The sequence below is a fragment of the Amphibalanus amphitrite genome, unplaced genomic scaffold, assembly GCF_019059575.1.
Source record: "Amphibalanus amphitrite isolate SeventyFive unplaced genomic scaffold, NRLGWU_Aamphi_draft 000270F_arrow, whole genome shotgun sequence".
In the NCBI taxonomy this organism is placed as follows: domain Eukaryota; kingdom Metazoa; phylum Arthropoda; class Thecostraca; order Balanomorpha; family Balanidae; genus Amphibalanus; species Amphibalanus amphitrite.
The window spans coordinates 609,024-632,297 of NW_024881765.1; the positions used below are offsets into that span (position 1 = coordinate 609,024).

Consider the following 23,274-nt stretch of genomic DNA (forward strand, 5'->3'; position numbering starts at 1 on the left):
CTACAAAATGGCTATCTCGGATTTTTTATAAATGTGACCTAAGGTCAGGTCAGGTCATCGCTGCTCCCCATTATAAGTCAATGGGAGAATCGAAAAGTAGTTGTTTTTCAGCTAAATCGGGCGTGATTGTTCCTATATTTCGTTATTGAAGTGTCTTGGGTCAGCAAATCACAGCCCATGTGAAACCATTTGCTTGTGACCTCGCTGAGGTCACGCTAGGTCATCTCCCTGGTCACCAGAGGTCACCAGCGGTTTTTCTGCACTTACTTGTTATTGAATAGAGATAAAGACTCCGTTCGACGTTTATCGTGTTTGTCTCGTCAATGCGGATCGAATGATATGCAGCATGACCTATTTCGGTAAGGTCATGACCTTGACCTGAGGTCAAATTTTCAAAATGACCTTTCGAGGTCAAACTATATATCATTCGACGCGTCTCGACGAGCCAAGCACGATGGTGCATGAATCGTTTCTCTATTTTCTCGTGAATGCATGCTATAGTTAAAAACATTTTCAAAGAAATTTGCCAAGTTGACCTTGCATGACCTCTGTAGGCCAAACCGTTGAGCTGAGGTCAAATCTGACGAACCTTGGCGAAAGAGCTTGAAAAGAGCTATCGATTGCTTTTTTCCGCGGCTCTCTAGCTCTTCTAGTTTCCGAGCTACAGCGGAATATGTCCGGCAACACCGAAAACACTGAAATTTGACCTATGATGACCTCTAGCGACCTCAATATTGACCTTAGCGAAAAAATGACCGAAATACTTTCGAACGTACTTGTTATGGGCTTTCGTTTGCTTTTTTCCGCGTCTTCCTAGCCCTCTTCGTTTTCGAGTTAGACGGGGGGGGGTCATTTTGGCCCCCCCCACCAGGGCGAAGGTGGCTCAGACCCACACCAGGGCGCGGGTTAAGGATCACGTGGCACTGAGTTCACGACTCCCCGCCCCTCTCGTTCAAGAAGGCGTGTCGGCTTACAGGAGAGCCCACCTGGCGAGAAAATCTCTACACGACGGCCTGCTTCATAAAACACAGTGCAAAATAACAATAGCTAGACATCAACTTGAAACCAAATATAAAACACCTGAAGAAAGTAACTCAATGCCGCCAGTCGCCGTCGCTCCCACGGCAGACCCCTGCGCAGTGCCGGCTATCAGCTGCAGAGCCACACTCCGGGACGGGTATAAGACGGCCGGGCCGCGGCGTGCCGCCGATTCAGAGGCCGACCCCGCGCGGCGCCGCACCTCAGATCGACGCATCGGACCGACTGGTATCCCGACATGGCCGCCGGACCCTGGCTGTGGCTCGTCACGGTGAGTGTGACGGCCGCCGTGACGTCCGCAGGCTGTCCCTCCAGCGAGTGGCAACTATACAACGGCTACTGTTACTGGGAATCCCCGTTCGATGTCGACATGAGATCAGGAGAATTCGTTTGCTACAATGAGTACCGTGAATCACATATGGTGTCCATTCATGACAACATTGAGAACGCCTTACTATTCGAAACCGTCATGCATGGCTGGACCACTTGGATAGGACTCGTGGCATACAATACCAACGATCCGTGGCGTTGGACCGATGGCACACCCACCAACTGGACAAGCTGGTGTAGCGGCCAACCTGCTGGCACTGGTTACCGATATGCCTATATGACTAGCGATGGCAACGGCTGCTGGAAAACTCACGATATAACTGGTTACGCTAATGTCGCGTGCAAAGTCCGAGAGAGCTAGCCTAGCTCCCCAAGACCGTCACCAGCCCGGCTGCCTCCAGTCCAGACACGGAGCTGCGAGTTCCTCCTCCCGCACCGCGCGCTCCGGGACCACCCCGACACAGCACCGACCACAGGGAGACTGAACGGGACCCGCTGTCTGTTCCACAGCCGTCCACCATTCTGACTCCGGGTGGAATGTGAAATACACTGGGATGGAATGTCGATTGTTTGGTTGTCTGTAGTCTGAGATGTAATGGAGGTTAGGGACGCAGTGGTGATCCGCACGTTAGTGGAGATTCAGCGACCCCCAGCCAGTACGTTAGTGATGGGCCGGCAATACTCGCCAACACATTACTGATGGGCCGGCGCGGCGGTACCCACCAGCACGGGCCAGCGGTAACCGTTCGCGGTATACCGACAATATTCACCTACGCGTTATTGATGGGGCGGCGGTACTCGCTATACGTTAGTGATGGGCCGCCGGTACTTACCTGCAGGTTAGTGATGGGCTCCATGCGCTGGACGGGTCCGTTGTTTTCCAGCGGCAGCGACACGTCAGTGCTCTGGTTCGGCTGGACCGGCATGGGTACCTGGAACGGAGAGGGGCGCGTTAGTCGCCCATCAGTAGCCGAGGTGGACCACGGAGACTATGGGCGACAGTCGAAAGTCCATAGGAGTCTGGAAAAGCGCCACAGATCAGACAGTGAGCTACCTGCGGGGGGTAACGCAGTGATTTTCGTTGACCACTCGTTACGTGTTAGTAACTGCAAAACGCGTAACAAATCCAATTTAATCAAGGTCATCGCACACAGCACAGATATATGTATTAACAAATAGCTTATTAGGCAACTTCACATAACCAATACACGAAAAGAGAAAAAGCTTTTCATAACTGCACTATCAGCGCAGCGACTGGGTGATATGGTCCCCTAGGCGCAGCAGCTGCCCGGTTCCCCGGCAGAGGAGTGGTCTGACTCCACGGCAGGTGGCGCGAGCCCCCCCCCCCTCCCCCTTCCCGCTCCACTGTGTGTCCACGGCACACCGCCGCCGGCTGGCCGGAGATGAACCCCCCTCCCCCTCCCCCCGGCTACCCCCACTGATAGACCAACAGTGAGCCGGCCGCCGCCGCCACCAGTTCAATGCACGGTAGACACACATCAGCTCCGGTGGAATGCGGCGAAATGAAATGTTTAGCAGTGCTGGGCCACCGGTTCGGGATGCATAATGCCCCTTAGGGAAGTGCAAGCCATTGCGTCATTCTATGCCACCACAGCGGCAGCGAGAGAGTGCCAATGATCAAATATTGACACGATTTACGAATGAAAGAGATGGTGTGTGAAACACGCGGTAAAAAGCAAGGCGTTTAGCGTCAGTTCGGCGAATGCAGGATTTACGTTGGTCGAACTTTGATTTGCATCAAAGGGAATAAAGTAATATGGCAGGCATTTCGATGAACAGTCCACATAAACAAAAGCTGAATCCATATAAGATCTTAAAATTTAGAGTGGGTTCCAGATCACTGTCCAAACATCTGACCAGGGCTGCGGAGTCGATGGATTTTCGGCGACTCCGACTCCGACTCCGACTCCGGCTTTCAAAAACCAGCTCCGACTCCGACTCCGACTCCGGGCAGAATTGTCGACTCCGACCGACTCCAACTCCCGACTCCGACTCCGCAGACCTAGCAGGGCAGCGGAGTCGACAGATTTTCGGTGACTCCGACTCCGACTCCGGCTCGGGTTTCTAAAATCGACTCCGACTCCGACTCCGACTCCGGGCAGAATTGTCGACTCCGACCGACTCCGACTCCGACTCCGACTCCGCAGCCCTGCATCTGACAGTCGAAATCAGGTAACATTTCTTATTTCAACAACAATGACGTTTGTTTTGGTGATTTATTTCTAAACAAGACAATTGGGTTGTCATCTAAACTCCTCGAAATGGGATCGGCCAGCAAGCATACACATTGCATATGCTAACTGTGCTACATAACATCTGACAACATCTGAAAATATCAATACACATTGCACATGGCATCTCGTTTTAAGTTATGTTCTAAGATCGATGTCCCTAAGATGCTCACATGAATATTTAGCGACATTCAGCGACTTAAATGACGGGTAGTACCGAGTTCGGACGAAGACCGGCATGAAGCGTTGCTGAAAAGAATCGGCGTTGCAAAAAAAGGATAAAGGAGACCACGAACCCACTATCCAATCGGAAAGACAGGGGGCATTTGAGCGTTCGCAATTGTGAAATGATCGATCCACGAAAAAAGTTACCCATTACACAGCGCAATGCAAAGCTTTACGAAAGTGAGCCGACAACAAGCCAGCAAATCTTTAGCTTTGAAAATTATGAAAACCATCTCGAATTTGAAATTCGGCCACTACTCCAAAGAACCAAAACACGAGCTAAGTTTTAATCCGGAACACCCAATCGCGACTGGTTGTGTCCGGTCGGCTGGCGGCCGACCGTCGCGTCGGTCGGGAGCGAAGAGAGTTTAGTTCGACGGCGGCTGTGGCCTCATCAGGCTGGCTCAAAGGATCAGTCGGAGAGCGATGGGGCCATAACATCCCCGCCGCCACCCCGCCCCTAACCCAGTCCAGTCAGGCCAGGGCGAGACCGCCGGCAGACAGCGCCGAGCTCTCAGCACCGGCACCCCGCGCCGACAGGGGAGCAGGTCAGCAGGGGCCGTTCCCCACCGGTCAGTAACTGACCGGAGCGTCCCAGCAGCGCGCAGTGTCCACCGAACGCAGCCGCTAGCGATCCGGGTCCGTTCGCGGTCGATGATAGAATTAGCCGTGAGCATGCCGTGTAATCAGCCGCCGGATTATATTGGCTCACATAAAACTACGCCATGACACAATATGGTAGCGCGGCGCCCGTATTAAGCCGCACTATCTCATAACACAGAAAAGCAGCGGAGAGCTTCTTATGGCGGTAGACCACCTACGAGAGCGCCCGTTTCTCTGGAGAACCTCCTGGAAACAAGTCCCAATCAGCATTCGGCCCGGCTGGCGCCGGCCGGCCGTCTGGCTCAGTCTGACCGTCGTAAAGTGACTGATTGGTCTCAAACTCGGATTGATCGCCATCAAATCGGCGTCCGATTCGGCTCGTAACGGCGGCTGCCTCGGTGTGTCAGTGACCGTCACGTAACACCGTCACGCAGGGTCCGTGACGACAGCGCGTGACGCAGTCGAGTTCCGCACTTATCCAGTAGAACAGCGCTGGAGGGCCATCGAAGTCGTCGGTTAGGTCTGGCTCAGTTCAGTACCACCCTAGACAGGCTGGTACTGACGGCTGGTAGACGACCCGCCCTGGCCAACAGTCAATCAAGCAGTGCCAGGCGGTCTCAGACGCAGACGGTGTGACGGTTAGAGTCTCAGACGCAGCAGAGTTTGGCAATCCGGAGGTGTCACTGTGTAGTGTGTACCCAGTGGCTGTCGGCACCCAGCACCGTCAAACGGCGGCCCTGCTCCGCCCGCGCCGGGCCGTGACACCCCGCAACGGACTGTGACGGGTCCTGTGTACCGACAGTCCCCGTGTCGTCGGCCGCCTGGCACCGGGCGCCGCGCCGGCTCAGCCCGAACGGCTTCCATACCACCCAAGAGATAAGTGCCTCAGCGCTCGCTCACACTGCAGGTGGGCCAGTCCAAGCGGCATCTGCCGACCTCACTGCTGGGAGCCGCCCGATCCGATTCCAATGGGGCCAAAGCTTGGAACGTGTCACAATCGATTGTGTCAGATGGAACTCTAGTGATCTACATGCAGTTCAGGCCTGTGGGGTTGGTAAACAGTCACTGGTATGCCGAGGAAGGGTTGCTCGAAGATAGTGGCTCATTTGGCAACCACAACCACAACACTACCTATTATTCCAGGAAGTTTGCAATAAACGCAATAACTCAGCTTCAAACTCAGCTTGCTGTAGCAAACTCAATTTATAAAAAACGTTAATTATAAAACGTATTCTAATAAGCCCTAATTCCAATCCTAAATATGCTGGACGATCAGTGGCTGTGAATGATGTCTCCGCTACCCTCCTCTACCCGGCCCGCACCACCCACCTGCAGGGGCTGGGCCGGCACCAGGCCGAAGCTGTTCTTGTTCATCTGCAGAGCGAAGCCGGACATGGGCTGCATGGCTCGGTTGCTCAGGGTAAGCTCCATGCTGACCCGTCCCGCCCTGAGGACACACAGGTCAACGGGGTCAGCAAGGTCATCAGGGGTCGGTATATCACACAAAGGGTTTAGACAGTCCGTCAAGGGTCCATAAGGTCATCAAGGGTCGAGAAAGTTTGTCACGGATTACCAACGGTTATCAGGAGTCCGCGAATACCACCAGATATCAATGAAGGTCACTAGTGGGCGTTAAGGTCAGCAGAGATCAGTGTAAAGGTCACATTTATGGGCCAGCACACCCGGCCTCCACGGTTCAGTCAAATCCGGGGCCAGTCATGCGCGCGTAGCCCGTCAGTACGGGTCATCGAAACCGCTGCCGAGTACAGCAAGCTGGTCAAAGCCTGTCACCACCAGTTGAGGGCGAAGGCCACGCGCCGCTACCCACCCCACCCCTCACTCGTCTCGTCGATCACATTCAGAGAACAGAGCTCACGGCGGCCTCTCGGGCCGGCCCACGGCTCAGCCCCCCGTGGCAGTCCATGGTAAATGACAGCCTCTCAAATGGCATCGTGTCGCAGACAGAGGCGGGTCACGGAGTCCGATACACAGAGACGGAGTCACGGGAACAGGCCGGGTGTCCCGAGGGAATCGGCTGGGGTGGCCCGCTGCCGGCAGCGTCACTCGAAGGGGTGGGGGTGGGGCAGGCGAAGATAGCTGGAAGGTGGGCGCGCTAATCGGGCATGTGAGATGCAAGTGGAGCGACTGATCAGGGAGGAGTGACCACTGCCCAAGACCAGGACCTCAAACGTTACCTGTCCGTGCATTAGTTAGTCAAATATTCGGGGTCCAGTTGCGTGTCAACTTATCCAGGCAACAAAAGATCATGCTCATCATAAGACTGGCGATCGGGTGATAAGGAAGAGACGTGTAATTACCAATTCAATTTATAGAAATACAAAAACCAAAATAGAATGGGGACTGAATCCCCCCCCCCCCGTCTCCCCGCATGACCCCGCGCTCCCTTGTTCTTTCGACCTCTCTCACCTGCGACAGAAGGTGCCGGACACCTCCAGACCCTTGCCCTTGGCGGCCGGCAACCACACCTGCTTGGGAGGCATGTAGTTGGACGGTGTGGGTGTGATGCCGAAGATGTCTCCCAGCAGGCCGGCCGAGGTGCCTCCGCCCATGCCTCCGCCGGCGGCCGGAGCCGGCGCGCCGCTGCTCGAGTCGCCACCCAGCTGCCGGAGATAGACGGAGTCAGAGGGGCAGACACAACCGCAGACGAGCCCGGGGGAGACGTGGACGTATGCAGGCGATAGCCATGTTCAAATTGTTCATGTACAATCAATGTACCTATATTGTGTGTTAGCAGTACGTAGGAAGCATGCATGCGTGTATTCATGAGAATGTGAATGTCGTGTGGGTCCTTACAGAGGTCAACGCCCATTGGGTGGCCGCACGCAAACGGGAAATGAACGCGAGCGCAATATTTGTCAGACAAATAACCTGAACACCGCATTACAGGATATTGGCTGCAACCAGGCAAATAACGGAAAATCATAACCCAGAAATATTTGCCGTCACTTGGAAACTTATCGACCGAACGCTGACATAAGGAAGCTGGCTCACGTCAGGTGCCTGGCGGGCGCAGTGCTGGTCGGCAGCAGACGGGGCACGAACAGGCCCTAATCACGGGTCCGGCCTGGCCCGGGGTGCTAAAAGGCGAGCCGAGTGACCGGCCCGCCCCGCGCCGCCATCGACTATTGATTTAACACCTGGACTGGGGAGCCGGCCGCCGAGCCCCCGTCATTACTGCGATGAGCGTCATTAGCAGCGGCCGGCGCCGATTGAGAGCACTGTGTCACGGACACTTGAAACATCGGCACCGGCCGTGCAGCGAAAACGGCGCCCTGCGCCGTCCCTGCTGTGAATATCGGGGTTAGGCTACCTGACGGATATGAATATTTTATACTATATAGAAGAGGTGTATTATAGAAAGCTAAGAATTCAAATCGAACGATAGAAAATATTAGCAGACAATAGGTGCCGCATAGAAATATGGCGTGCATAGAAGTTGTCAAATGCCAACACACGATACGGCTGTAGCATATTCAGTCGTTGGAAACAGAAAAAAAATATGGAACTGGTGATGCCTGCTGAATGAATAAAACAAAACTGAAACTAAAACGTCGCCGATACATCAGACAGAACGAGCTCTAAGGGAGATGAGAGCCGTCATATGGCATCCATGGATGTTCGAATTGACCACCCGTCTGGGCCGAGATCGCGGAGGGCATGGCAACTCGTCAAAAACAGTAAGACTGACAGATAGAAAAGCGTCTCGGGCGAGAAGTCTGTAAACTTCAATCAGCGGCCTACAGACACTCGATTGCTGCTGCCTTTTTGTGGCATTCTTTCATCCACGAGATCTCAAGAATGTCAAAAATTTGATAGAATAATCCCTTCATAAAGAGCACATTGCAAATAACTTTACAACCTGCACATCATCACGATCGCATTACAACCCAAAACGATCACGCTACTCAAACCACTGCAATCCCCCGCGGGCACCTCTCCTTATCCACCCCATCCCACCCGGCGCTCCCGGACCTTCCACCAGGCATCCGGACAGCAGCGGCGGCAGATGGACACCGGGGCACCATTAACCGGGCGCGCACGGTCTGATCACCTCGCGGGCGCAGATAATTGGATACCGGCACAGATCAGGAGACCGCTCCCGTCGAGATCGTAACTCAATCAACCGGCAGCGGTGTGGCATTAGCAGAAGTACAAAAAAGAGCCGCCTGATTAAATAAGTTAAAAATAGTTTGGCTCGGAGTTTACCAAGGAAGTTTCGGAAGCGCAGTTACGGCAACTACAAAACTATGGTGCGTCGAGTAACGTAGATAACTTGCATGTTGTGCGTCCCAACAACACCACTTACAGTAATTCTACAGATCCTCTAGAAAAATGTCGCAGTGTAAATGTGAATGTAGTGGTAATGTCATAGGTCCCTTTATAGTTCTCATAAAACAGAAATGACCATGATAAACAGCCGACCGACTTTTCAGTCCGTCTGTTAATGCTCTAGCGAGGAGCGACATATCAAACAAGCGTGCAATTATTCCCACAACAATTAATACCTAACGTAAAATTAGACCGCCAACAAAAGGGTTCGGCTGGCCAACAGCCCGTGGAGCGTGGAGCAGCGGGCAGTTACCGCCGCCCGCCATGAGCAATGTGACTAGTTGGACACGCGTGATGCATGCCGCCGCCTCAGGCGAACAGGCCACGGCGCTGCAGCTCAGTCCCCGCCTGCCGGTCCAGCCCGGCAAGGCTTCGACTGACTCTCGCCGGAGCGCGAGTCATTTAAAAACACCCGTGCGCCAGCTTAGTGCGACACATATCCGGCGTCTGTGACGAAAAAAACGGCAGGAAACTGAGCTCAGACCACCTAGCTTCCTTCCCTCCCTTCCTCCCTTCACTCCGATCCGTTCCAGCTATAAATTAATCTACCTCGCCTCCCAGTGCTGCCCATACCGGTCTGTGGTCAGTCAGAAGTAGCTCATCGCCATCCGTGGCGAGCGTCAGGATGGTGTCTTCGTCCAGGAAACCGGCCAGGAATGGGTTGGTGCAGATGCCGGCCACGGTGAACCCGCTGGTGACGGGACTGGTGGCGTGACTAGTGACTCCACTGGTGACGAGGTTAGTGATAGGACTGGTGACACGGCCGCTGACGGCGGCAGCGGCGGCGGAAGCCGTAAGAGGAGACCGTAGCGGCGATGTCCGTCGCGGCAGCGACTGTGCGGTCGCCGGCAGAGGCGACTGAGCAGACGGCGCCGGCAGCGGCGGACGGGCAGGACGATGGGTGTGCGGGTCACGCAGGTGGCACAGGAACTGCCCCTCGGCTGGGCTGTGCACGCCGCCGCCCATCCACGTCTGCAGGAGAGGATAAAGAAAGGACGGAGAGGAGAGATGTCAGGAAAAGGAATGGTCTATCATATGCCGTTGCGATCAAAAGGCCTTACACATGAAGACATTAGACAGGGACCACTACAGGAAAAAAGGTATTTCAATGAAAAGGGTAGGTAGTTTGAGGAAGGTCAATATACATGAAAAAACAGTATCGATCAGACTTACATTGCATCGATGCCTTACGTAACAGTCCGCAACCCCACTAGCACAAACCAGATGGCTCTCAGGTCCCCCCAGACCACACCCAGGCGTCTGACCAAGTCCGCTCCCCTCCCATTATGAGCCGCCCCGCCCCTTGCCACTCAGCCACCCCCACTCACCAGGGCGTCCAGGCCGCCGCCGAGCAGGTCCACGTTGGAGGGCACGTTGGTCGCCGCGGGAGCCGTGTGGGAGGCCGGCGGGTTGAGGTCCAGCGAGAGAAGGTCACCGATCAGTGAGTCCTGTGACGGGATGACGGTCGCCTGGGGCGTCTCCTCGACCGGCGCCGCCGCCGCCGCTGCCGAGCCGTCCGGCTTCAGAGGCACGCGGCGGAAACCGGCGCTGCGACCTGGGGGAGGGGGAGCGGTGGTCAGATGGCGGGTAACGGGGTGAGAGTCGCAGGTAACGAGAGGCGACAGTGACAGGCAACAGTGCAGGTAACAGGTAACAGAATAGAACAGAACAGAACAGAACAGACAGGTGCAGGTAACAGAACAGCCAGCACTGCGATCTGATCTGGGCGAGCCGTCAGCCGCGGTTAGATGAAAGGTAACAACAGGCAACAGCACACCCGGCACTGCGACTTTGATGGGTGTGGAGCGGACGTCAGACAACAGGTAACGGTAGGTGACAGTGACATCCGAAGGGTAATTTGACAGTGAGAGATGATGGTGATGGCTTGGAGTAACAGGGTGCACCAGCAACGAGGCTATATCGCGCCCAACAGTGAGTGATCACGGCAGGTAATAGCTTACACGGAAACCCCTTCGGCCCGACCAGACGACGCCCAACCTGAGTGCCCCTGTTTCATCTCCGGAAAACGCACTCCCACGCATCACTGGACGGGCTTTGTCCGAGGAATCTTTGACGATATTGTGAGCGAGTGCACCACGCCAGCTCAGCGGAAGCAATCATTCGTACTCGGAATATCAATACCCGGCCGGAAGTCCCACAGGTGCGAGGCAGACCGGAGTCCATCGCAGCATTGAACTCCACAAGAGGTGTTGTCAATGGCACTGACATATTTAAACTTCCCTATTGGTACGGTACGCGTGAAAATTATATAGATGTGCTGTAAATTTAAGTAGATCCATTCAATGATTATGTTTCAACGCAAGTGAAAGAAACAAGTATAACGCCTTTTGGGGCGACTAACGGAGCGAGCGAGAGGGTGGGCCTTGCACGTGCGAATTTTCGAGGTGGTACCTCCAACTGACTTGTGCACGGCACCCTACTAACCGGTCTCTAGCGATGTGCCAAATTTGAGCACAATCGGCCCAGCCGTTCTCGAGATCTGGAAGCGGCACCCTGCACGTGCGCACGTGCAAAATGGGTCCCATTTGACTTGTGCACGGCACCCTACGAGTACAACTGGTCCCTAACCGTGTACCAAATTTGAGCGCCATCGGTACAGCCGTTCTCGAGATGTGGAAACGACCCCTGCACGTGCGCACGTGCAGCAGCACCCTAACTCTGGCACATGGATATGCAGTGCCTAGTGGGTGCCTACCTACATGCCAACTTTCAGCGCAATCGGCCAAGTAGTTACCGAGATATTGCAACAATTACAAAACTGACACCTCTTCGTTTTGCACGTGGCACGTGCATAAGGGGTCACCCACATGCATCGGGAATAGTCCAATACTTGGTAGAAGGAATGAAGTTACCCTACAAAAATTACCGCGTGTAAATCGGTCAAGTGGTTGCTGAGATATAAGCCTCGCAAAAGTGTCCGCACGGCTGGTCGGCCGGCTGGCCGCTCATACTCAGAAATTTCCGTTAATCTAAGGAAAGACTACGCTCGCTTCGCTCGCTCCGTAATCACTGACAACAGGCACCAGGGCCCAATCTTACCAATGCCGTGAATAGGATATGGCAGGAATGGCCGGAGTTACCGGTAATAATATCAACGGTATCGGGTATTATTGTTATTTACGTCCAGCATGAGTTTAATGACTGTGAATGATTATGAATGTTGCCTGAACGAATGAATAAGTGAATGTGGAATAGTTCTGAACGTTGCCAAATGCCATGATTGCGCATTCACGGCATTTGGTAAAATTGGGCCCTGGAGGGCAGTTACCTAAATTCTGATCCTTGCAAGAGTACCTAACTAAATTATTACTTTGCATAGCGATGGCGCAGCAGTAGGAAGCACACTTATTTGCAAAGTGGCAGCGTAGCTCGACTGCTGGGTAGCTCACAAGTTTCGATAATTAATTAAAGCAATGTCGAAAGCAGGGCTCCCAAAGAAACAGCCAAAACTACTAAGTGCACTCCTTTAATTACGTCAAGCATAGTTTGTTGGTAAATCACAAGCCGAGCTGCAACTAACTTGCCAACTGCACCAGATCTTGCGAACCGGATCAGCTCACAAAGTTACGAACGAACATTGCGACACTCACGTGTTCGAAAACGGCCACAGACCAACTATTCCCTTATCCTCTCACAAACGGGGAAAAGATCAGTCCACCCAGTGTTTCCCCACTCCAAGAACCAGACCGATGCCAACCCTCTCCCTCGCTCACCCTCGACAAAGGCGCTGGGCGGTTTGTGGTAGACGGACGCCAGACTGGAGATGTGGCAGACGAGCTCGTCGAGCAGCGTCGGCTCCAGCAGGTCCGTCTCCTCCGAGATGAGCGGCTTCTCTGCCAGCACCACCTCCTTGGCGGCGGCCGGGTCGGTGGACAGAAGACGCCAGTAGATGAAGCCGCGGTCGCGCAGGTCCGGGTTGTCAGAGTCCTGGGTAGCCAGACTCAGCACCTGGGGGTCGCGGGAGGGCAGCGTTAGATGGACAGAGCCGCAGAGTTAGCAGTAAGCAGCCGCAGCCAGCAGTGTCAATAATTCACTATGCAACAAAAAATGAAAGATTTTCTGTTCCTGGAAAGCGACCGATTTTTTCTTATTCATTGGGTCCTATCATAACCGAAATGGACATTTGTTTTGATCTGAAAATGCTTTTCCGGTTTTCAGAGACGATTTTCGATTTTTGGCCCCGAAATTCGGTTTATGGCCCACCGTGTCCGGTGTAATTGAGTAATCGACTCGTGGTAACTTTCATCGCCTTTCCTATGCCACAAGCTTTCGAATGATATCCGATTTTGCATATTTGCGTGTAAAAATAACGTCATAAATCTATGTTAAAGTAAGAAAATGTTGAAATTTGTAAAAAAAAATTGACATTTTTTTCGATTTCATTTCAAAATAGAGAAAAAACTAAAGACCCTATCCAAATTCTGAGCCCAGTTCCTTGAAGAGAATTCAATTTCCGTTCGGAAGGTACTTTTTTAGTGCATTTTATCGGATTCCTGTGGCGTCCAGATTGAGTTAACCTAAACACATATCCTAGGTCATATCACATAGCATTAACCTGATAACGTATGTTAACGCCATAGGGTCAACGAGGGGTCAACTGAGGTCATGTTGTTGACCCCTTGTGACCTCGTGTCACACGCAGGAACTTAGTTTTGAGCAGTCCTGTCGCTCAGAATCTTGATCTGTACCTCCATTTGTTAGAATGGTTCTTCATGCACTGAACACATATTGTCATGGAAATGGCTGGGGGCCCGTTTTTCCAGTGACTCAATCTGGACGCCACAGTAAACCGATAAAATGCACTAAAATAGTACCTTCCGAACGGAAATTGAATGCTCTTCAAGGAACTGGGCTCAGAATTTGGATAGGGTCTTTAGTTTTTTCTCTATTTTGAAATGAAATTGGAAAAAATGTCAAATTTTTACGAAGTTTCGACATTTTCTTACTTTAACCCTATTCCTGGCGGGCTCCGCCGGGACAAGAAACTGGCGGGGGGGGGGGCCGATTCGCCCCCCCTTCAGATCTCAAAAACTACACGTCGCAGCGACAAACGGCGAACGGCGTTTGATAGGTCGTTTAAAGATCTACAACTTTTACATAAAACATTTTCAGGTCAGGTCAATATTGAGGTCACCAGAGCTCATCAACGATAAAATGTTTTGGAATTAGTTACCTATATAACTTTTAAACTAAGAAACATAGAGACATAAAACCAATACATTTTTTGTTGCTCTCGCCGAGGCGATGCGAAATAAGTATGTGATGACCTTCACAGGTCAATTTGAAATTTGACCTGAGGTCAAGGTCAGGTCATTCATCAATGAGGTTGTGAGGTATGGTCATGCTGCATACCAAACGACGCGCCTTGACCAGGCGAGCAGTTTGGTACCACTTACAAGTCTTTAGCACCACCATGTCGTGATTTATTGACAGAAAAACGATTTATGACGTCACATGACCTCAGATGACCTTTGCCGGTGCCCCTGTCAATTAGCGGCACCAGGATCATCACCGATGAGATAATCTTCCATAATACTGAAAGAATTGGGTGGTTTTGACTCGTTTACACGAAGCAGGAGGCGTTTCAATATTTTCCCATACGCTTGCAATGTAAAGGTCACGAGTCTGGCCTGACCTCAGGTCACAGAATATGAAAATTCTGAGATATACAAATTGCACATACTGGTACCCTAACTAAAGCCTGAAGAGAAGAAATTGATCGGTCAAAAACTCTAGCTCTGGCGTGATTGCAAACTTTTCTGAGGTAGGGTCACCAAACCGCCTCTGGTGACCTGACCTGAGGTCAGATCAACTCAAAATTTTCAGAAATGTTGCGTAAAAGCCTTTTAGGAAAAGTCAGAAAATTTGAGCTTCCTAGCTCAAAGCGTTTGGGAGAAATAACCAAAAAACCTCAGGGGGGGCTCCTGAGGCCCCCCCCCCCGCCAGGAATAGGGTTAACATAGATTTATGACGTTATTTTTACACGCAAATATGCAAAACCGGATATCATTCGAAAGCTTGTGGCATAGGAAAGGCGATGAAAGTTACCACGAGTCGATTACTCAATTACACCGGACACGGTGGGCCAAAAACCGAATTTCGGGGCCAAAAATCGAAAATCGTCTCTGAAAACCGGAAAAGCATTTTCAGATCAAAACAAATGCCCATTTCGGTTGTGATGACACCCAATGAGTTCAAAAAAATCGGTCGTTACTCAGGAACAAAATGACTGTTGCATAGTGTAATGAAAAAAAAAAGAACGCTTCCATGCTAACCAAGTCCTTTGAACGTTGTACTGAATACCTAGGATGGCAATGAGCTCAATTACAGGTTGTTCATTTCTGATCATCAAAGAGCTTCTTCAGCTAAATATTAAAGTAACAATTTGTTCGACGAAGTCCTCGGGATGCCACAAATACCAAAGATTATGGGAGGCACGATAACTCGATTATTTATTTCCCGTATCATAAATTGGTCGTAAACTGACTCCAGCCAAGAGCTCAAGTGCATCCGCCGGGCGAAAATAATTATAAAAGAAATAATTCGCATCACTGAATCGAGACCACGGAGTCACATAGTTCATCCCAGACACCTAGATGAGCAATCGGAAGAATCCCTCCGATCCCCGACAGCTTTATGCCGGAGGTCGTCATCTTGCTCTCTTGGGGCATCGGAAACGGAGGGAGAGGGAGGGAGTCTCGTGCCGTGTCGCCGGTACCGCCCCCACACTGACCGCCAAATGCGGCACAACGCCTCCACCTCCGCTGCCGGTGGCAATACGCAACCGAAGTCGTGACGTCACGATAAGTGGCTGGGGCATAATCAGCTGACGGCCCCGTGCTAAAGCAATGGGGCAATATTTTGCCGATCTTTCCCAAGAAAACTGGACCTAGTTAGATAGTTTTAGTAGCTGAATTTAGGACAACGATGTATGATCTATTTTTCTATGAAAAAATATTGCAAAATCTAACAACGCAAAGCACAAAATTTCGTGAAAACCTAATTGGCGGCGAAGTTGACGCAGAAATACAAAATATTTTAGATCAAGAGGTTTAAAATAACGGATTTAAAATAAAAAAGATTTTCAAAATAACTTATATGGTGGATTTTCTCCTTTGCTTTTTACAAATAAAAAATATTTATCCAGCTCAAACTCAAATATGTCAAACCTTACACATCAAAATCCTCCCGACGCGGTCACAGTTCGCATCTCAAGGTCATGTATTTGGTGCGTCAAGTTCGCCGCCCGTAACAATTTCGTGAAATTTGGTCCTTTCCGCTTTGAAACATAGCATTTTTTGGGCGTAGAAAAATAGAATATACTCAGTTTACCTAGAAACTGGCCCCCAAACTATCTAACTAGGTCCAGTTTGTTCTAAAAATGCTGATAAAATTTCGTCCCATTGCTTTAACACAGGGCCGTCAGCTGATTATGCCCCAGCCAGTAGTCATGACGTCACACTTCGGTTGCGTATTACCCGCATCCGCCGGCCGCGCCGACAACTTGTGCCGGCCGCGCGCGGCGCGCCGACCCGCGCCTAGTCAGCTGGCTAATGGTTCGCGCCAACTTCGCAGCGGCCGGCGCGCCAACTGTCCGCGGCCGGCGCGCCAACTTGCTCCATTACCCCACTCAGAGAGATTAGGCGCGGTTTATGACGCCACACGTACGCGAGCCCACGGCCCGCCACTCTCAAAGCGAGGTGATAATTGGCTCGCTTTAAAGATTCATTTGGTATGTCAGCGAGCCCGGGAAAAGATTATTTGGCGCCCGGCTTTCGGGTGAAATCGTGTGCCGCTGAAGGACCGAATGAGTTTTTGAAACCAATCACGAACGGTGAAGTTCTAAGACTTTTTGAAGTTTGCTGGTGGCTGTGGTGGCGTAGGATGTGACATTCGGCCGTTAAAAATAGAAGCATTAGAAGGTGCACGTCCTGCTTGGCTTCTCAAAAGCCAGCCTAGAAATCAACACCAGCCTTGCAGCTTAGATCACACAGGCACGGGCTAGGCAGGACAACAATGCAAACCGAAACAAAATGACGGACAATTCGTCACATTCATTAACCCTCGCCCTGGCAGGGCATTTTTCATAACACGGCCTGGCAGGGGGGGGGGGGGTCGATGCGACCCCCCCCCCTCGCGATTGGCTCCTATGGCACCTAGAAACACCAAATTTGGTAGGTAGGTGGGCCCCCTGGAGTTCTCGCCCCTGTGCAAATTTGGTTGCTCTAGGTCAATATTTAGGGGGGTTTTGGGGGGTATAAATGTAAAAATTTCGCTAAAAACAGGTCAAAAGTTTTTCGCTTATAACTTTTGATCTAATTAAGATAGAGCAAAAAGAAAAGCACCAGTGAACTCAGCACGTCAAGGCGCGTCGAATGATATACTTTTTAGCTTGATTAGGTGTACTTAAAGTTTTTCTTAAATTTTAAGTAAACTTAAATTAATAAGTTAAGTTCAAGTTAACCAAATTGCATCATATCGCATATCATTCGATTCGGCTGATCACCAGGAACACAATGATACCATTTTTTAAGCTCTAGCGTCATTATGTGCCAAGTTATTGGCAAAAACGTCATTTGACCTCAGTTGACCTCATTTGACCTGACCCATGGATAAGTACACCAAACAAAGAAGCACCAAGTGACCTGCTGTTAAGTTCTGTGGTTTTAAAGCACAAAAGTGATAGAACGAAGCGGATATCTCCAGTATTTTCCGAATTTAGTATTTTCCCATAGGCTTAACATTACGACGTAATGACCTCTAACTGACCTCAGGTCAGTGACCTCAAAAAACCCGAACTATATGTTATACAACTCGGTGAACTTAGCACATCCTGAAAGTTTGAAGGAAATCAGTGCAAAGCTGTGAGTTGGACAGGTGCAAAAAGAAAATTGAAATTTGACCATGACCTTGTACCGGTTTTTCTGACCTGGTGACCTGACCCAAGGTCACCCGGACCTAAAATTTTCAGGTCATATGTAAAAAGGTTGCCCCATAGGCTGTGCCAAATGCAGCGCCGCCGTTTTTTTACGCTATCTTTGAAAAACCTTAGGGGGGGGGGTCGCATCGACCCCCCCCCCCCTGCCAGGGCGAGGGTTAAATTAGTCTTGAAATGCTATGTCACCAAAATATATACAGCAAACGCCTCCTGACCCGGATGGCGGTGTGTGTTTGGGGAGGGGGGGGGAGGGTGATGTCGAGATGAAAGAGTGCACTGAATCTGGTGCTAAGAATCTGGTAATGAATCTGGTAAGAAGAAGTAAGATAGGATGCGCCGACAGGCGTTGGTTCGGACCAGGGTGAATGATGAGAAGGCGATGATGAGTGGGAGGCGAGACTTAAGATTGACCTGAGCCATAGACCTCTGTATACAGAGGTCTATGCCTGAGCGGATAAGGAGACCAGGGAATAAGGAAAGAAGTTCGATATGCTAGAGTTTTGGCCTGGGGGCTTGGGAGGGGTAGGGGAACAGTCCGAAGCAAGAGAGCGGGGATGGGAGAGAAGCGAGCGAGCGAGCGAGCGAGTGAGTGAGTGAGTGAGTGAGTGAGTGAGTGAGTGAGTGAGTGAGTGAGTGAGTGAGTAACTGAGTGACGAGTGAGCGAGCAAATGAGTGAGTGGGCGAATGGGCCAGTGAAAGCGAGTGAGTGAGTGAGTGAGTGAGTGAGTGAGTGAGCGAGTGAAAGAGTGAGTGACTGAGTGAGTGACTGAGTGACTGAGTGAGCGAGCGAGACACCAACTGTCGGCCCCACATACACCCACCTGCTGCACGAGCTCCTGTGTATCGGACGGCCGTTTGAGGAAGAGCTTGACAATGGCTGTGAGCAGCTGAAGCTGCACCTGGCTGTTCTCGTCGTGGAAACCCTCCAGGAAACTCTCCAGCAGCTCGTCAGCGTTGTCAATTCGCTCTGCGTACTCGCCGATAATCCAGATCATAGAGGCTCTGTCAGCGACACCAGAGAGGGATAGTCAGTCGGCATCGCGGGCAATTCCATTGGTAGCGTGGAGATGGAATAAATGGACTCGGGGAAAAGATGCGCAGAGTACCCAGATACAGTGGCCGACACAGCAAGGAAAAGGAGCCGTGATGCACGTTTTTGCTTTGCTTTCCTTTTTGCAGAGGATAGACGGAAACACAGATAACAGTAGTACTACTAACTAACTAACTAACTACTACTAACAGTAGTAGTACTACTGTTATCTGTGACGGAAAAAATAAAAACAAGGACCAGTGAACAATGTTCGAAAATTTCATATCCGCGATGATTGAAAAAGAGTTTTTGGCCCCTAACAGCAATCAAGAAAATACATTTACGAAAAGTTGCCAGACATTCATGGGCCGGGAGCAATCTAGACAAAACATTGTGGCAAACAAATAGTTGTGAACAAAAGTTTGGCCACATCCCAGACGTTCCGAAGCACGAGCGGGACTCGCGGGAGTGGGAGACCAGCGAACAACAGCCTCCCCACACCGACACCCAGGCTACGTACCGCGCTTCAGGCTCGTCCAGCGTGTCCAGGTTCTCGCACAGGGTGGAGATGATGCTCTCGTACTTGTTGGGGTACTTGCGGAAAATGTCCTTGATCACCACAATGGCTTCTTGGACGACGTAGTTCACCTGGGGCGAAAAGGATTGAAGTGAGCATTGACAGTCGTGCGAATAGATCGACCAAACAGCTGAAAGTATCACTGCAAAAGACTACACGTTTGAGATGTCTCCAGCACGAAGGAATCAACGAAACACTCCCAAGTACAATCATGAAGAGATTGAGCGTAGATGACTAAGCAGGACCATGGTCGACCATGCTAAAAGGAAATTTGTGTGGCAACTTAACTGCAAGGAGTACAACCCACGTCTGGACTTGGATAGCCCCGGGCCACTTCATTAAACATTAAACATCGCGCCTTTCGAATTTAAGTTAAAAAAACAGCTACGCATTTACGCCGCACTTTCCTTCCTTGCGATAACGGCTGGGACCGCGTCGGCCGAACTCACCTTGGTCTGAATCAGGTCGAGCAGTGTGGAGACGCAGCGCTCCGAGGACTGTTCCACCTTGATGGCGCAACGGCCGATCGCGCGCACCGCCTTCCGCACAAAGTCCACATCCACCTCCGTGGCGTACCTGACAGTGGACAAACACACAAACATGTCACAAACATATAGTCACTTCCGCACAAAGTCCACATCCACCTCCGTGGCGTACCTGACAGTGGACAAACACACAAACATGTCACAAACACAGACTTACGTAAGAGGTATGTATCAAGTCGGTTGTCACAAGCATACAAAACACATCACAAACGGTATTTTGCACAGTCGCCGCCAGCCGCAGTGTCGTATCCGGGATGTGGAACAACACAAATAACAACATTATTATCACTTTTCGTAGAGATTATGGGTAATCCTCGATGGCATGTCTACTGTCTGAGCATGAGAGCACACTAACCTGTAGTAAACAACAAGATGACGTTTTAAGGTCTAATAGGTCCTGCTTGGCAATTCATATTATTTTAGGCGAAGATTGAAAAACTCATTATCAACCGCAATATTATAGCCAGACAAGCGAAAGTCATTACACGCTGTTTCACTCACTCTTTCAGCTCGGAGAGGACCTGGGCGATGTTGCTCTGGTTTGCCAGACGGATCATGATGTCCAGCTTCTCCAGCTTGACGTAGATGGGGTCGTTGTACTTGACGAAGAACACCTTCATCTCGTTCTTGAGGATGTCGGGCCGCTTCTGCACCACCAGGTTGATGTTGCGCAGGGCCACGTACTGCACCTGTGACGCAGACAGCATAGCACGGTCAGCCGGGTGACAGTCGCTATACCGTACGAGTGCATTCTAAGGAACGTATGAGATGTATGGTGTGTCATCTACGAGGCCTGAATGACACATCAACTCATAGGTGTCGGGTGAATCACATTCAAACGTCAAAAGCTTGCTCCTATGAGGTAAGTAATTTAAGATGCCAGTATTTTATCTTCAATTTTAACATTCAACATGAAGGCGCTACTGCCTGCAATAAGATGGGCTAGTAGCTCAGTCCAAAATATTAAAGCAAAGCATGCCACCAGCTGACAAATTTTTTTATGAACCATCACCTTGCTGACACCAACCCTCCACAAACCCCTCCCCTCCCCCTCCCCCCTTTCCTTCAGACGTTCACGATTTACCAACCATCCCCTTCCCTCCCTCCCTGTCTCCGATCACACCGACCTCCGGCTCAGAGCTGAGCAGAGTCACCAGCGGCGGCGACAGCTTCTTGGTGATGTTGGTCACGAACTCTGAGTCGGACGGCATCAGCTCCATGAAGCGCATCAGCACTTTCACCGCCGACAGCACCACAGCGGCGTTGGCGTGCGCCAGACGCGGGGTGATGCGCTCGCAGATGCTGGGGGAGGGACGGACAGGTCAGGGTCGGGGTAGTTGGTGTCAGGTAAGCCAGGTTAGGGTACAATGGGTAGATGAAGGTAGTGAAGTCAGGTTAGGGGCAGATGGTGATGTTATGGTCAGGCAGGACTGGTGGTTACTAAGTCAAGGTAGGAGCAGAACGGTAGTGAGGTTAGGGTACGGGCAGGCGGTGAGGTTAAGACGGGAACAGGTGGTCAGGTTGGGGTAGGGGCGGGTAGTGAGGATACGGCAGGTGGTCACTGGTCAGGTTAGGGAAGCGGCAGGTAGTGAGGTTAGGGGGGGGGGGGCGCCCGGACTACAGTGGTCATCGGCGTAGTGAGGTTAGGGTCATGTAGTCAGGTCAGGCCAGGGTAAAGTGGTAAGGTTAGGAATGGACAGGGCTGGTGGTTACGTTTCGAGAAGGTTGTCAGGCACGTCGGCGCTCGGGGCCGGTGGCCAGGTCACAGTAGGAGCAGATAGATCAAGGTCGGGGGGTCAGGCCGTCCTTTGGTACAGTGACACGGGACTAACCGATGGGGGTTGGACTAACGCCAGCTCAGAATAAACTGGGCATAGAGAGGATGAAACTGATGTTTTGAAATGGAATACAAGTGTCGAACTACATGAGTAAGCAAAATCAATGTAAGCATGCAAACAATGAGCTTATTAAATGGCGATCAATAGTCACGGGACAGTGGCATAACAGGACCGCGTCGGTCCCCATACCATGGTGAGCCACTGCCCAGCCCATCCCCACACCGCCCCCCACTGTCATACCATGTTGAGTCACATCACTGTCCAGCCCAGCCCCAAACCGCCATCAGTCATACTCCACACACACCTCTGCGCCTCGCGCTCATCCTTTGGGTTGTAGTTGGACAGGCTGTCCAGTATGAACACCTGGCCCCACTCGGTGCACTCGTTCAGCGCCGTCAGCAGCTTGTTGATGGTCTGCGCGTTCATCTCCATCAGCGGGTTGCCGCTGCGGCTCGTCTCGTTGATCTCAGTGAGCGCCGCCACAGCGTTAGCCACCACCTGGAAACGGCAGTTAGTCAGCACAGTTCACTGGTAAAGCATAGAGGTGGCTCGGTGACGTCAAAAGATCGGGGCAGAGAAACACCATAAAATCTTCAGGCTGAATTGAGAGCGGCAAAAACATCCGTCGTAGAAAAAGCGTAGCTATGCAAATGATCCAGCATCTCTGCATATTACTTATGCAGTGATAATATTGATGTCATCAACATGCACCATATAAGCGCAGGTATATAGCGCTAAGAAACAAGGAAAACGCAAGGAAGCTAGCGAAATTTGGAATTATCAAACACTCATTTTCATTCATGACTGGTCCAGCTAACAGCTAACAATAAAAAAAAACTACCACAGAGCCAGTCTATCGCCAGTTAGCACTGTTCCATCCACAATCCACACTCCACAGTCAACACCCTCCAAGATCCGGCCCTGTCCTCTCATCTCACTGACCATGGGGTTCGAGTCGGACAGCAGCTCCTTCAGCTGGTCCAGGAAGCCCTGGTCCTCCACCAGCGAGGCGTTGATGTCGTGCAGCTTTGCCACACACACGGCGGCCGTCTTGCGCACATACGGATCCTCGTCGAGCAGACACTTTCTGAGCGGCTCGCACAGGTATTCGGTGATCTTGTCGACGCGGATGCAGCCCATGGTGCGCACTGCCAGCGCGCGGATCAGCGGGTTGCTGTCCTCGCAGTCCTGAGGGAGGGACGCAGGGAGGTTGGGGTTGCAGACAAATACACGCGTCACAAACGTCCGTTTCTGTACGTATGAACCAACGCATTGGTTAGGTTAGGTTGGGTCACGTTTAGTTGGAATGGATTGGAATACGTTGGGTTAGGTTAGAAGTTGGATCTGGTCAGGTTACGTTATTTTTAGCGATACGCACTTTTGTCCTTACATACTCAATCGCCTACGTACTTCTGCTTACGAACATTTGCGATAAGTACTGTTGTCCGCGAATCGACGAGTTGATGGGCTACAGGGCGCTGGACAGCACGGGGTAAGGGGTTACGGGGATGGGACTGAATATGGGAA

General features: G+C 51.4%; 1 protein-coding gene across 9 annotated transcripts in view; it reads right to left on the reverse strand.

The window, feature by feature from the left end:
- LOC122387017 (AP-1 complex subunit beta-1-like) overlaps positions 1–23,274 on the reverse strand; it is a 54,781-nt gene that overhangs the window by 28,210 nt on the left and 3,297 nt on the right. For 5 of the 9 annotated variants that reach the window (XM_043376822.1, XM_043376819.1, XM_043376820.1 and 2 more), the window contains exons 4-15: positions 22,690–22,935; positions 22,052–22,245; positions 21,037–21,211; positions 20,411–20,598; positions 19,814–19,940; positions 19,308–19,435; positions 18,579–18,759; positions 12,533–12,767; positions 10,127–10,353; positions 6,876–7,069; positions 5,778–5,895; positions 2,202–2,300 (exon numbers count right to left, since the gene is read on the reverse strand). In XM_043376822.1, the coding sequence (XP_043232757.1) occupies positions 2,202–2,300; positions 5,778–5,895; positions 6,876–7,069; positions 10,127–10,353; positions 12,533–12,767; positions 18,579–18,759; positions 19,308–19,435; positions 19,814–19,940; positions 20,411–20,598; positions 21,037–21,211; positions 22,052–22,245; positions 22,690–22,935 (2,112 nt within the window). Of the gene's footprint in view, positions 1–2,201; positions 2,301–5,777; positions 5,896–6,875; positions 7,070–9,371; positions 9,771–10,126; positions 10,354–12,532; positions 12,768–18,578; positions 18,760–19,307; positions 19,436–19,813; positions 19,941–20,410; positions 20,599–21,036; positions 21,212–22,051; positions 22,246–22,689; positions 22,936–23,274 lie in introns of all 9 variants that reach the window. The other 4 variants (XM_043376816.1, XM_043376814.1, XM_043376815.1 and 1 more) reach the window with 1 other exon arrangement.